The sequence below is a fragment of the Anastrepha ludens genome, chromosome 4 (assembly GCF_028408465.1).
Source record: "Anastrepha ludens isolate Willacy chromosome 4, idAnaLude1.1, whole genome shotgun sequence".
Classification (NCBI taxonomy): domain Eukaryota; kingdom Metazoa; phylum Arthropoda; class Insecta; order Diptera; family Tephritidae; genus Anastrepha; species Anastrepha ludens.
Genome location: NC_071500.1, coordinates 72,425,949 through 72,440,486, shown reverse-complemented (window position 1 = coordinate 72,440,486; position 14,538 = coordinate 72,425,949). Strand labels below are relative to the sequence as shown.

General features: G+C 34.5%; 2 protein-coding genes across 2 annotated transcripts in view; one reads left to right on the top strand and one right to left on the bottom strand.

Moving 5' to 3' along the window:
* Nucleotides 1–14,538, bottom strand: part of LOC128859769 (odorant receptor Or2-like) — a 57,308-nt gene that overhangs the window by 21,713 nt on the left and 21,057 nt on the right. The window lies entirely within an intron of this gene.
* LOC128861873 (translational regulator orb2) lies at nucleotides 5,704–8,340 on the top strand. The gene has a single exon (XM_054100248.1). It carries the CDS (start codon nucleotides 5,704–5,706, stop codon nucleotides 7,108–7,110), a length of 1,407 nt encoding a protein of 468 aa, XP_053956223.1. The 3' UTR covers nucleotides 7,111–8,340.

Here is a 14,538-nt window from a genome sequence, read left to right as displayed (position 1 = left end):
TAAGTTTCCAACAATAATCTGCCAACATTCCTGGACTCCATTTCCGTTGGTAGCGCTTTTCCATTAAGGAAATGTCCTGATGAAATATCTCGCATTGTTCATCACTCACATCACCTAAATTTGCTGGAAAGAAATCCAAATGAGAGTCCAGCATATGTATTTTTAAAGAAATATTGCACCCCAAAGCTTTATATGACATTAAAAGCCCATTTATTAATTCTTTGTAATTTTCCGCTTTATAGTTTCCTAGAAAATTTTGAACAACGTTCACAAAACTTTTCCAGGCAAGTGTTTTTTGATCATTCAATTTTTTTTCAAAATCCTTATCTTTAAACAGTTCCCGTATTTATGGATTTCGAATACTCCCTCTTTAATTTTTGCTTCGCTGAGTTTGGGGAATTCTTCTTTTAGGTATAAAAATCCACTACCAACTTTGGGCATAGCCCTTACAAAATTTTTTATCAAGCCGAGTTTTATTTGCAACGGTGGTAAAAATATGTCATTAGGGTTCACAAAAGGATCATTCTTGATATTTTTACGGCTTGGAGTAAGTGATTCACGTTTGACCCACACTTTTTTTATGTAGTGATTTTTTCTGTCTCTACTGTCCCATTCGCATATAAAACAGCAAAATTTTGTATAACGTAGTTGTAGTCCAAGAAAAAGAGCAATGACTTTAAAATCTCTAAAAGTGTTCACTGTATTTAATTTTTTCAAGAAAAAATCTCATATTTTCATAGGTCTCTTTCATATTAGAGCCATGAGCAACCGGTACTGAAGGGAGCTTGTTTCCATTATGCAACAGCACAGCTTTCAAACTTCATTTTGAAGAGTCAATGAACAAACGCCAGTGACTTGGATCATATTCAAAATTTAATAAATTCATCACAACAGGAACATTATTACAATAGACTAAATCATCTGCTTTAGAAAAGTAAGGTTTTATTATATCGTCACCATGTCGAATGTATGTAATTTTCGTTTTAGAGAAAGTAAATTCCAGTCATTTAATCTAGGCCCCAAAAGTTCAGCCTGTTTTTTTGATACATTCAAATCACGTACTAAATCATTTAAATCACTTTGTGTCAATGAATGAGGCTTCTCTTCTGAAGTTGACGGTTCATAGCTTGTTTGAGTCACTTTTATGCTGGCTGAGAACAAATTCCGCACTAAAAACACAACCTTGACTTTCTGGTTGATTTGGAGGCTTTGGAACAGGCAGTTCAGCACTGTGTGAGATGGGTCTGACGGCCGACGATAAGTTTGGATACTGGATAGTGTGTTTAGACTTGGTAGTAATACCTTTTGTTTGAGTTAAACAAAAATAACAATCACTTACATGATCTTTTGGTTCTGTCCAAATCATTGGTATAATTCTTGTTTAGCCCAACCTAATAAAAGTCTCATGCACGTTACACAACATATATGTGGAGCCAAGGATCCATCCTGATGTGACGCAGGAAATCCAAAATAATCTAAATAGCACTGTTTAATTAATGGCGTAAATTTTCGATGCTGAGATGTAAAAGTTAATTCCCCCCACACATAACAAAAACTGTGTTCAAACTTATTAGAACACTTGCGTAGCATATTCACGATGTCATTAACATAAATAAAATGTAAATTAATGAAATGCAGTAGTTATACAGTTAATGCATTAACACCGATAACAATGTCAGCCTTGAAATCCAACGTAAAATCTCTCTTGCCAACAAGTGCTACTTTGGACTAAGTAGGCAATTGAGTAGTAAAGTCCTCTCTCGACGAACAAAACTAACACTCTACAAGACTCTCATCATGCCCGTCCTAACGTATGGCGCAGAAGCTTGGACGATGACAACATCCGATGAAGCGACGCTTGGAGTGTTCGAGAGAAAGATTCTGCGTAAGATTTTTGGACCTTTGCACGTTGGCAACGGCGAATATCGCAGACGATGGAACGATGAGCTGTATGAGCTTTACGACGACATAGACATAGCGCAGCGAATAAAGATCCAACGGTTACGTTGGCTGGGTCATGTCGTCCGAATGGATACAAACGCTCCGGCTTTGAAAGTATTCGATGCGGTACCAGCTGGTGGTAGCAGAGGAAGAGGGCGGCCTCCTCTGCGTTGGAAAGATCAGGTGGAGAAGGACTTGGCTTCACTTGGTGTGTCCAACTGGCGCCGGTTAGCACGAGAAAGAAACGACTGGCGCGCTTTGCTAAACTCGGCCAAAATCGCGTAAGCGGTTATAGCGCCAATTAAGAAGAAGAAGTAGTTATACAGTTGCCGAAGTGAAGTTATCTTCCTCTTTAATAACTTAGATGGAAATGTATACGACCAAGGTAAATATAGGCGTCGAAGAATTTATTCGTGATTGGTTGAATTTGTATAATAAACATCGGAAAATATATAACATTTTATATTAACGCTCGCGCTTGCACGCGTAACTAGTTCAAACAAAAACGCGCATTGATATAACTGTCACAAAAAAAACTGGGCGTGACTGGAACGAAACTATATATTTTTTTTAATTTAGGTATGCCAATATACACAAAAATCATTACTAAGTTCATGTGACATAAACAGTGTTGACCAGTGTAATTATTGTGCAGCTCAATACATTCTATACTTTAACGTCGCTGCTCCCAATGTCTTTAAAATTAGAGCTAGTGCAAGCAATGTTTCTAGATTAAAATATATGACTCCGTAATAGATGGTATACAAGGATGATGGATTATAAGGTTCCACTATCACGATATTGCGGATGTGGCAATACAAATATAATTGTGCCCGCTCATTTCACTTGTATTCTTAAGGTCATGCTTCGTATGAATTCATATAAATTTTAAACTGTCACTGTCAATTCTGATTTTGCTAAAAGTTTTGTTAAGAAGACTTGTAATAAAATTACAACGCAATTCAAGTGAGTGTATTTGTGATTGATTGCAATGATGGAAAGCAGTCAGTTTATTGTAAAAAAATTTCGAGCAAAACATAATCAAATTTGGCTCTACTGGGTGATTAAAACAATAAAATGTGCACTGATTTTCTAATCAAATAAATAACTATGTCTCTGGGATCAAATGGTGTAAGGTGGTAGCGATTGTATAAAAAAAAAATGTCATGTATTTTGTTTTTCTTTTTTGACGGCTAAATTGTCCAAGTCAGCTAAACATCCTTCTAACGCGGATTGCTTGCTCAATTTGTCGGATGCTTTATTTCACCTTATTGAACATGGAATTTGCATTATTGCGCACTTGCATTCTGTTCGCGTTTCACGTGAAATATCTGTCGAAATCCACACAAATTGCATTGCAGTGAAATATGCGTGAAATTTTCTATGTATCTCACGGCAAAGTAGTAATCAGTTCACGCCGAGAACACCGCGAAGCATGACAGCATCATGATGCCAGCAACCTTTTCACACCTATTTATAATGCACCGTGGGCTTATAACACATTTAGCGAACATTAGGTTCAAAAGATTGATTGTGGCATGGGCTGTGTGGTATAGGCCTCATGCTGCTAAAATCAAAGATCTTCCAAGTCCATGTCTTCAATTTTCGGCCACAAAAGTTTGTTTATCATGTCTTTGTAGCCTTCACCGTTAAACCGAAACGGCGTTCCCAGCAGTCAATGATGTCACCGCTCAAAAATTCGCACCAAACAGTCTCTGTCTGAGGTTGCATTGGTATCTCGACGATCAGGTGCGTGTTTTTCGAGCTCCATGCGCTCCACTCTCAGTCACCACAGCCAGGAACCATACTAATTTTATACTGAATTTATTTATAAAATTAATAAATCTTGTTTATCCTGCATTATCTTACATTTTAAGTATCACTACTGTTCTTTCAACGGACCGTAAATTGTTAAATCCACTTAAAGTTTAAACAACATTTATTGTGTGGTTAGGAACGCCTCCAACTTGTACTCTCCTTCTAGCGCTATATTGGTCCTGGTTAACCCATCCCAGTTTTGTGTCATTATTATTATCATTATCGGGCATAGGACACTGCGACCTCTGACGGGACCACTTTAATTAAAAAGTTCTCGGAAAACAAAATCAAAATACAAGTTTATTCCTCAAAAGCGATAATATCCCTTTCAAAGTGCTTCCCATCAACTGCAACGCACTTATGCTAGAGTTTGATCTAGCTCTCCAAATATTTCTGGTACTCTATTTTTGGTATAGGTATCAGAGCCATCTTCGATTTTTCCATTACTTCCTTTCTAATCATTTTTTTACTCGGAAAACAGAAAACTATAGCAGGGAGTTATATCAGGGTGAACAGGAATTCGATGGCTGTTGGATGGTATTCGTTTCGTTTTTGGTAAAAAAATCACGGATTAAATGATGGCATTGTGTGACTGTGCGTTTCGTCCTTTCGTTTTTGGCGAATTGCTTCAGGTAAACATCTCATAACGCCCAAATAATAGTCCTTATTAACTGTCTACCCTTCTGGCAAAAATTGCTGGCGTAAAATACCGTTAAAATCGGTAAAAACCGTGGGCATCGCTTTATTTTGTGAGTGAAAACGACGTGATTATTTTAGCCTTGGCTCATTCGGAGTTCTCCACTCATTCGCCTGATGCCTGGATTACGTGTCGATCGTAATCACGTCTCGTCTTCAGTTATGATGCGTTTGAGAATATTCGGCCTTTGGAAATCATGTCTTGGGCGATATCAACACCGTCCATTTTTTGCGCGAAATTCACGTGCTTTGGGACAAACTTTGCAGCAACACGGCGCAAACTCAAATCATTAACTACGCTGTCCTGAATGGATCCATAAGTAATGTTCAAACCCTCTGCCAGCTCTCTTATGGTTAATTTGCGGCTACTGATAAACTTTTAGTTCATTTTGTTCATCAGTTTTCGATGTCGACGGCCTGCCACTATGTTCGTCATCATCGATACACTCACGATCTCTTCTGAAGCCTTCATGCCACTTGTAAACGGCTGTTTTCTTTAGAACATCATTACTGAGGCAGTGTCCCAACATTTTTAAGGTTTCGCACCATTTATTCCATTTTTAATACAAAATTTAATACAAACTGGTTTTTGCGTATTCAAATTCTTTTTTAAAACTTAAAAAATCGAAAACGTGCAGAGGTAGATTTATTCAAGGTGGCTTAACTTTTTCAAATGTTAAGCAATGGCTATAAAATTTTGGTAGAAATGTTAACCACAGGTGTGACAACTTAACCAAAACGAACTGAACACAAATCAGTTGACTTAAAGCGTCACGGGGTGGCTGTACCGGAAATGTTTTGATCAAGGTGGTATTGGACTCGGCCATTCATCCTATGTGTTAAGGTTTTTAGTAAATGCAATCAGTCCCAATTTCCTCATGCAGATATTTTTTTTAGAAAAAACTATGCATAGTTGCTATTTAGTGGTTCATCTAGTTCATTCAGTAATAGGTTACAATTTTATAAGCTTTTATTCACTCAGTTATAATATTATTTTAAGAGTTTTGTTTGCTTGAATTGCGTTGATAAAAAAAATTGACTTGTAATTTCTAATCAATATGTATATACCCTATGTATATCTGTAGTAAGGATTTAGTATACCTAAGTATTCCACCTCACAAAGTATCACCAATACACCACATACCAGTACCAGTACATTCCATGCATTTGTTGCAACTTTTACATTTTATCAACCAATTCATTGCTATATCGTCTCACATCTCTATCCTCCGCAGTGGACTGCCCAACATGCAACAGCTTTCACCGAATCATCCCTGTCCGCCACATGATGGCAACAGTCCTACTTCACCTGGTGGCGGCGGATCTCCTTATAACGGTTCACAGGCTGGTGGCAGTGGCGGCATTTCGCCGAATTCCAATGCGGGCATTTCACCTAACAAATACCGACGCAGCATATCATTCCCGAATAAGGGCGGCACCTCGCCCACACCCAGCTATTCGCTAGACATGAACGCCGCACAGTCCCATATACCCACACTGTCAGTGGGCAATAGTGGTAGTCAAAGCGCTGGCGCTACTGGCGGCGGTGACGCACCCTACCTGGGTTCTGGCTTCACCTCCGACCGTTTGGTGGGCAATGGCCTTGACATGCGTCCTATCGATCACTGCTTAAATGATATAATGCGCAATATGGGTGCAGTCGGTGCTGGTGGGGACAACAAAGTGGCCGCTGCTGCTGTTCTAGCAGAACGTATGCGTAATCAGAAGTTAAGCGAACATCATCTCAGCGAAGCAGATGCTGTGGCTATAGCAAGTGGTAACGGTGCTGGTGCCTATTTGGATGCAAATTTGAAATTGAATTCACCATCGCGGGCGTCACCACATTCGCAGGGTTCAGAGCATATGGCACGCTATTCGAGAAAGGTGTTTGTAGGCGGTTTGCCACCAGACATTGATGAGGATGAGATCACCACGTCGTTTCGACGTTTTGGACCCTTGGTTGTTGATTGGCCACACAAAGCTGAATCAAAATCGTATTTCCCGCCAAAGGGATACGCCTTTCTGCTCTTCCAGGATGAAAACAGCGTGCAGCAGTTAATCGATTCGTGCATCACCGACGATGACAAGCTTTACCTATGCGTCTCATCGCCTACTATCAAAGATAAACCGGTACAAATACGACCATGGCGTCTGGCAGATGCTGATTATGTACTCGACGCAACCATGTCATTGGATCCGCGTAAAACCGTTTTCGTTGGCGGTGTACCGCGCCCATTGAAAGCCTTTGAGCTGGCTATGATTATGGATCGGCTATATGGTGGTGTATGTTATGCGGGTATCGACACCGATCCGGAACTAAAGTACCCGAAGGGCGCTGGACGCGTTGCATTCGCCAATCAACAGAGCTACATTGCAGCTATATCGGCGCGATTCGTACAACTGCAACATGGCGATATCGACAAACGTGTGGAGGTGAAACCATATGTGCTCGACGATCAGATGTGCGACGAGTGTGAGGGTCAACGTTGCGGTGGAAAATTTGCACCATTCTTTTGCGCCAACGTTACATGTCTACAATATTATTGCGAGAATTGTTGGGGTGTCATTCATGCGCGCCCCGGACGTGAATATCATAAAGCTCTAGTCAAAGAAGGCGCCGACCGGCCACGGGCGGTGCCATTCCGTTGGTGTTAACGGCGGCGTTAATAGGGCCAGCGAACAGCCGAGCGAAAGCTACCGACGGCTAATGGCGGATGCGCGTCGGTTCAAAACGCGTGGCAAATGGAATGGCAAAGAGTGGCGCAACAGGAGTAAGGATATTGAAGGATATCAAATTGGCAATGTGGAATATATGAAAATTGCGATTAAAACGGAATGAAAAAGAGAGAGGTAGCTGTTGTGTGGGAAAAGGCTGGCAGGCATGGCAAGATTTCAAAAGTAAATGCATCTAATATTTTCTGCTTACAGAACAAATCGAACTGAAGCTGTTAAGTTAAATGCATTGAATTTTTGTTTTTGTTTACGGAAGCCCAAACCACATTTTGTGCATATACAAAAACAAAAATAATAAATGAAAAAAAAAAACAACAAAACAAGAAAAATCAGCAACACACACATATACAAAACTACAGGTACACAAAGAGCAAAAGATGTATGTTAAATTTTGCAATAACAGCAAAAGCAAAGGATACCAAAAACGGTTTGAAAACTAAGCGCATTCACAAGTTTTACCAGAACTAAAGCGTGTATATGTAGTAGTGTTAGGTTATATGAATGGAGGCAAAAGGAAATTTTAGAAAAATTTTATTACACAAATACCTACTTAACTAGAACAGATATACATATATACTAAAATACTTAGCATGGGCTTATACTCAGATATGTACATACCGATGTGTGTGTGTGTGTGAAAAATAGTAAAATGCATACATACATATATAGATATGTTTAAAAGTAGCAGGCCTATGAAATGAATAAAAGCGAATAAAAATAGTTTAGCGAACAAAAACAAAAGCAAGAACGAAATACTTGAACAATTTTATAGCGTTTTCTTACTTACGAAAATATCGACTAGTGATTGCTTCAAAATTAATAGGAACTTAAAGCTATAGCAAATTACTCATAAACACACAAAATCTACAGTTTCAGAAGCAAATTTTCTACAGCTAAAGTTCGAACATGTTATTACTCTATGAATACTAGCTAGCCAAAATCAATTGAGTAAAAGACACAACACAAGCACAGACACTAATGCCAATACACGGTTCATATTCAGAAATATGGAAGTGAATGCCTTCCAATGTCAAGCGCAATACCGCCAGATTAGTTTACTGCTTTCAAGCTCCAATGAGAGCTACTATGTTTAACATCCATACATACATGTGCGTGGTGTGTATGTGTGCGTGCATATTTGTAGGCCCCTCTATTTGCATATCTAATGTGTAATGAATTTTGAGTTCATGTTTAGCTATTTTTGTTTTTGCCTATTTGTATGCATATAGAAAAATGTTTTCTTTCGATATGTCGAAAATTCGAAAAAGGATAAATGGTTTTCAAATCAGCGCAGTATTTTTTTAATTTTATTTTTATTGTCATGATTATTATATAAACTAATATTAGTTATAACGCTTTTTGATTTTTTTTTTGCTATGCTAATATAAATGCCAAATGCCTTGCATATTCTTATTTATATTCACATGTTATTAATTTAATGGAATTTAGTTTTAGTTTGAATTATAAACATTTTTAATGGTGTTTTGTTGTACAATAGTGAAACGTATTTTTGAAAAAGGCAAAAATTATTTAAAATAATTAGCGCACATTAAATGGAGTTCCACTGGTGAAATATTGAGAAGTGGTAGTAAATTATTTTTTTATTAGTTTTTAATTTTTAGTAGACACATTAGTAGTGATAATGAATCCTCGCAAGATAGAAAAACCTATTAGTGTATAGAGAAGCCAATTGTATGCCAAAAAGTATGGAGAATGTGAGCGTAAAATTCTAATGAAGTAAATGAAAATGAAAATGAAGAAAACTAAAGGAAATTAGAGCGGAAGAAATGTATGCTTGTCTGAGTCTACTGGGCTGACAAAATTCAATTGTGAATAGAGAGGCTACCAAAGATGTGAAAAGAAAAGTGTGATGAATAATTTTGCTCATTCATGAATAAAATATAGCGCATATATTATGTAAAAAAAGTTGTAAGCACTCAACACATGAAGGCTGAGCCCTCACGAATCGCTCTATGAAAAGAGGCGGCAGCTACACCAACTGAACCAACCTAAAACCAGTAGACTTTCGCAATCATGACTTATTTCAAATACTTTTTATAGATATGTATTTTTAACAGCTCTGCTCGCCGCGCACACGATTGTATAAAGAACTAAAATCTTTTCAAAAGTAATTTACTTCATTTAGCATTTAGAGTAGTGTTGAACGATTGTCATCATCACCGATGAATGTTGCAAGTTAATTTAAAATACCTCAGCAAAAATGTGTTTTCTCGCAAAAAATTTAAATACCACCAAAGTCGTGTGTGAATTTTTGTTGGCTTTTCGTCTTGAAAAGTCAACAACAATTGAAAGACACCTAACGCGTGTCAACTTCTTAACTAATATAAAAAATGCTAATAATAATAATAATAATAAAATATGTTTAGTAGAAATTTCCAGCGCATCCTTTTCTGCACACATATACCTTTTTCCTAATTTAGATAATAATGTTTTTTTTGTTCCTTTTTAATATAGGTATATATTATTTTATGCTAATACTTAAAAAAAGAAATTTTTTTATTACACTTATGTATGTTTTACTCGTATTTATATATAATTTTATTTGTTTTTTCATACATACTTTTCTATGACCGAATAATTGTTATTGTTTTTGTGTTTGTATGCATTTTATTCTTGTATGTATGTAACTATGTATTGGTGATAGCTGAATTTTTGTTACAATTTTTATTTGTTTTTGTTTTTTTATTAAAAATATTGACACTGATAAATTTTTATTGTGTTAATTGACGCGCCACATGCACACACACATGCGTATGCATATAGAAATATGTATAAATATTTGCGCAATTTATTATAGATTGTAGTTTTTGTTTTTGTTTTCTGCTAATCGAGAATTGTCACTTAATTTTTCTAGTTTTGTATGACTTTAAACCATTTTTTTAGTGACAGAAAAAAGCCTTCAATAACACACGAAATTTCGTGAGTAGTTTTCAGGTTAGACTTGGGATATTTGTCTTGGATGCAGCCAAATGCATGAGCAATTCGCTATTACTCGATATGACACCCAACTTGACTTGAAATCGGTGCAGAATTTACGTTGAAAACAAATTGCCAAGTGGCACGCAGTTGAACTTCTTTAGAATTACTTCAGTAACTGAGACAATCGTTGCAGTTTGCGAAGTACTAGTAACATTTTTCAAAAATGACGCTGTACATATGTAGATGTATATTTTTTAGCACTGGAAGAAGCTTAACCAAAATAACCTTAACAAAATAGGGGACCTAAATAAAATATAATTACTTTTTTTTCAGGATAAATTCTGTTTAAAGATTCCAAAACAATGGTTCTTGTTTTTTTGTTTTGTTTGTTTAATTATTTTAGAAATGCTTGCTCGTTTTTCAACTGTTTTCTTTCCAGTTTCAAATAGGCAGTGCAGAGCAGGTTATAGTTTATACTAAATGAGCGCTCTTTTCGACCACTGAAACGCTTTACAATTCTACAACAGCAAAATGTAACATGTAGCAAGAAATAAACAATACCAAAATACATACATACATAAGCAAAGGATGTTGCAATACATACACATACATGTTCACATACATAGTGAATTCAATTAAAATATGAGAGGAAATTCTGGAGGAAAACCATTTTTTATATAGAAGATTTGTAACATTTTTATTAAATATTAAATAAAAATACTTTAATGGGGAATTAAAGTAAAAATGCGCATGCAATAAACTCTTTCTAAGCTTAGGCAAGTCTAATGGTATAAAACCAATTAATAAAATATGTATATTAAATTATTATGAAATGTGCAATATTATACTAATATTAATAAAACCAAAGTAGATCGGAGTGGACTTTGCCTATAAGCATACAAGCTTTCATACATACATATACACATACATACATAGCTATTTACTTGATTCGGATATACCATATCCGATCGTCAGCAGGAAATTAGAAAGCAGTGTCAGCAGCAAAATCGAAGAGGCAGAAATAAAGTATGTAAATGTATGCAAATAGCAGATGTGTAGAAATAAACCAAATTTCTAGGTTAAATGAAAATAAAAATGTCAAGCAGCAGGCTAGCCGCTATAGTGGTTAGTGACTGTCATTCGTGTCTCGATATAATTGATTTTAAATCATAAATTTTTGTGAAAAAATATTTTGGTTTCTTTAATTATAGATTTTTGGTAGAACTTTGGCGTTGAGCCCTTGTTTGCCAATAATTTTGCTAAAAAATACTTAGCCACACTTTTCACAAATATTTATAGCTTAAAAAACATTCTTGTTGAAGCAGACTAGTCGCAGTAGTGGCTAATAGTGACTAGTTATAATTGCGCGAATAAAGCTAACTACATAAACACGCATACAACTACATGTATGTGTATATAAAAAATTCATGATTTCCACTTTATTTTTTGCAATACTTAGTTGTATTGTGTGCAGTACGAGTACTTGTGAGTGCTATATGTATATCAGCATATACTTATACATACAAACATAATATTTGTATTAAGTAAAATGTAAAAAATTATTTAGAAAAATTCTAATAAACTATCTAAGAAAAATTGGGATGAAATAAGTGAAAATAAGCTGAATTGAAAACTACGTATCGTGCAAGACAATTGAAAGCAGCTGCAGCAGCCAGTGTTTCATGCTAGAGCGCTGACTCAATTACAAGAAAATGTATGTAAATGTGTGTGTGGAAATAAAAACATTATGCGAAATTGTATCATCACATTAGTTAAATCTTTTTAGACAAATTTTTGCTATTGCTTTACTGAATAAATAAAATTAATACAAAACTATAGAATAAAAAATAAAAATAAAATAATAATAATAATGTAACGAAAAATGGCGAAAATAATTTAAACATGAAGGAAACAAAAAAAACAAAAAATAAAACAAATTGAAGAAAATTAATTAATGACTTGTATCATGTATAACTAAATCGATACACATTTTCTAGGATTTTTATTGTTATTGTATATTATATTGGATATGTTTTTTTGTATTGTTCACATATCAAGGTACATACATACATACATGCATATAAATATAAATAAAAGTAAATTTTCTCGAGTTTTATATGTATATATGTACATACGTACATACATACATACAAACATACATGCATATGCCCAAAATACACACTGCAAATGATGTAACATACATACGTACATATGTATTTATGTATAGAAGTCATTAGTTTTTCATAAAGAATCACCACAGTGAAAGCAAATTTAGTTGCCGCTGAACGCATGTATAACACTACAAACATTGGGATGTGAGAGGAAAATGTGCTTTGGAAAAGCTACTAATATTGTAGAACTTTCCAATTGCAATATTGTGCACACCTTTGTCCGCTCAGCGTAAATTGAAAATTTTTGTTCTTTTCAAAGGAAAAGGCTAATTTTTGAAATAAAGTATGTGAAATACATATATACACACATACATATATATATATAATATAAAATCGTAGTAAATTCAAGTTGTTTTTTATAGATTTTTATACTTTTTTATACTTTACTGTTTATTAAAGGAAACAAAAACTTAAGAACCAAATAAAAATGTATGCAAAAGTGGTAGCGATGAGAAGCAAACATTAAACAAAATGCGCAGCAGTTAATGGATATTTATTATAACCACAAGAATTTGTAATTTATACAATTAAGCTGAATAATAAAAGAAATATTAATACACAATCAATAGTCAGAAGTAAAATCGACCCTTTCTGAATAATTAATAGTTCGCCATTGTTTTATTCATTAGACTAAAAATCTAACGCTTACTCAAAGTGGTAACAATTTGCAATATACACACATTAATATATAGTAGTTGTGAAGTACTTTTACATAAAATTTCGCCAAGTTTTATACGCCCTATTTCGAGCTGCGTCCGATATCTCGCAAAAGTATTTGGAACTCTGTTTTTGACATCTCTTATGCTGTTGACTTGAAAGTTAGCTGTAATTTAAACAATCAAAAAAGATTTGTTTTCATAAAAATATTCGAAATACATATTTAGGCGAAAGTTAAGAAAAAATAAATAAAAAAATATTTCGCCAGTTTCAAACGGAAAGCTTTTCGTATTCGATGCTCAATAGATGCAGAAACCAGTGTCGTAGAAAATGTGGTTTTACTTCAAAAATCGAAAACGATGTTTCTCTTTACAGTAATGTTTTAACCAAGATACTTAAAGCCTCCTCTTTTACTTTCTCGAACTTAAACTTTCAACATATAACGGCATTTTCACATAGCTTTTTATAATTGATTAATTCAATACACTTTTGTATCAAAGGTTTTGCCGAATTTTTGCTATAATAAATTAAAAATCAAAACACATGTAAATCAGTCTGAAATGTAAAAATAATTAGCAGCTGCTTGTGCTGTGGGTGCATTCCACAAGCGCTCTAATGCGTCATGTTTGATGCGATGAAAATCTCACCGCGGTGGCGCATAAAAATAATAAAATAATAATCGCTGAAGGTTAAAAAATGCACAAAATGGATTTCATCCATTAATTTGGAAAAGAAAACATGTTTTCTAGTCAGATATCTTTAAGGAAACACAAAAAGAAATCGTTGAGCCTTCTTTCAATAAAATAGGGAATCCGACAACTTTTGTGAGACACTGTCAGTTTAAGGTGGCGAACGAAATAAAATGTTTGTTATTGTATATTTTAAATTTCTGCTTTCATTTCAATGCTAGTGCCTAGGGTATTTTTCGTTTTTTACGAATATGTGCAATATTTAATTAATAAAATCCCTTGAAGACCGAGATGTACTTTTTTGAATATGCAAATCTATAATAATATCATGGCTCATAAGTAGTCAACTGGCTAAAATAAAAATAAAAAAACACAAATAAATAAAGAATAAAATAACATTAGGTTAGTCCTTTTTTATAGAAATTTTTTATATTCGAAATTTTTTACCTTCACTTTGTTATTATTGTATGTATAAAGTACATATCTGTTGTATCACATATGTAGAGCTCTTAGTTTATAGTTGTAGTTCGCTAATAGACATAATGTTTTCATATTTTTCCTATTTACACGTATATTCACGTTATTAATTAATTAAATTAGTTAATTTTTGTTGTGTTTGTTGAGAGTATATATATTTTGCTTATTTTTAAAAATATTTGATTTTTATTAAATTGTCATCACTGTTAAATTGTAATTATCATTTGTATTTGAAATTTTTTTTATAATGAACATTAAAAGTTTTGTATTATATTTTTGAACAAAAATTAAAAAAAAAAAAAGTAAAAGATTACCAAATGGTAGCGCGTTTTATTTCATGGGCGATGAAACTTACCTGAGTGAAATGTACACTAGTGGCAGAAACTAAATCGTCTAATATATATAATTCTGCAAAC

Excerpts from the sequence above, each read along its gene's own strand:
- LOC128861873 (XM_054100248.1), top strand. The coding sequence starts at position 5,704 with ATGCAACAGCTTTCACCGAATCATCCCTGTCCGCCACATGATGGCAAC.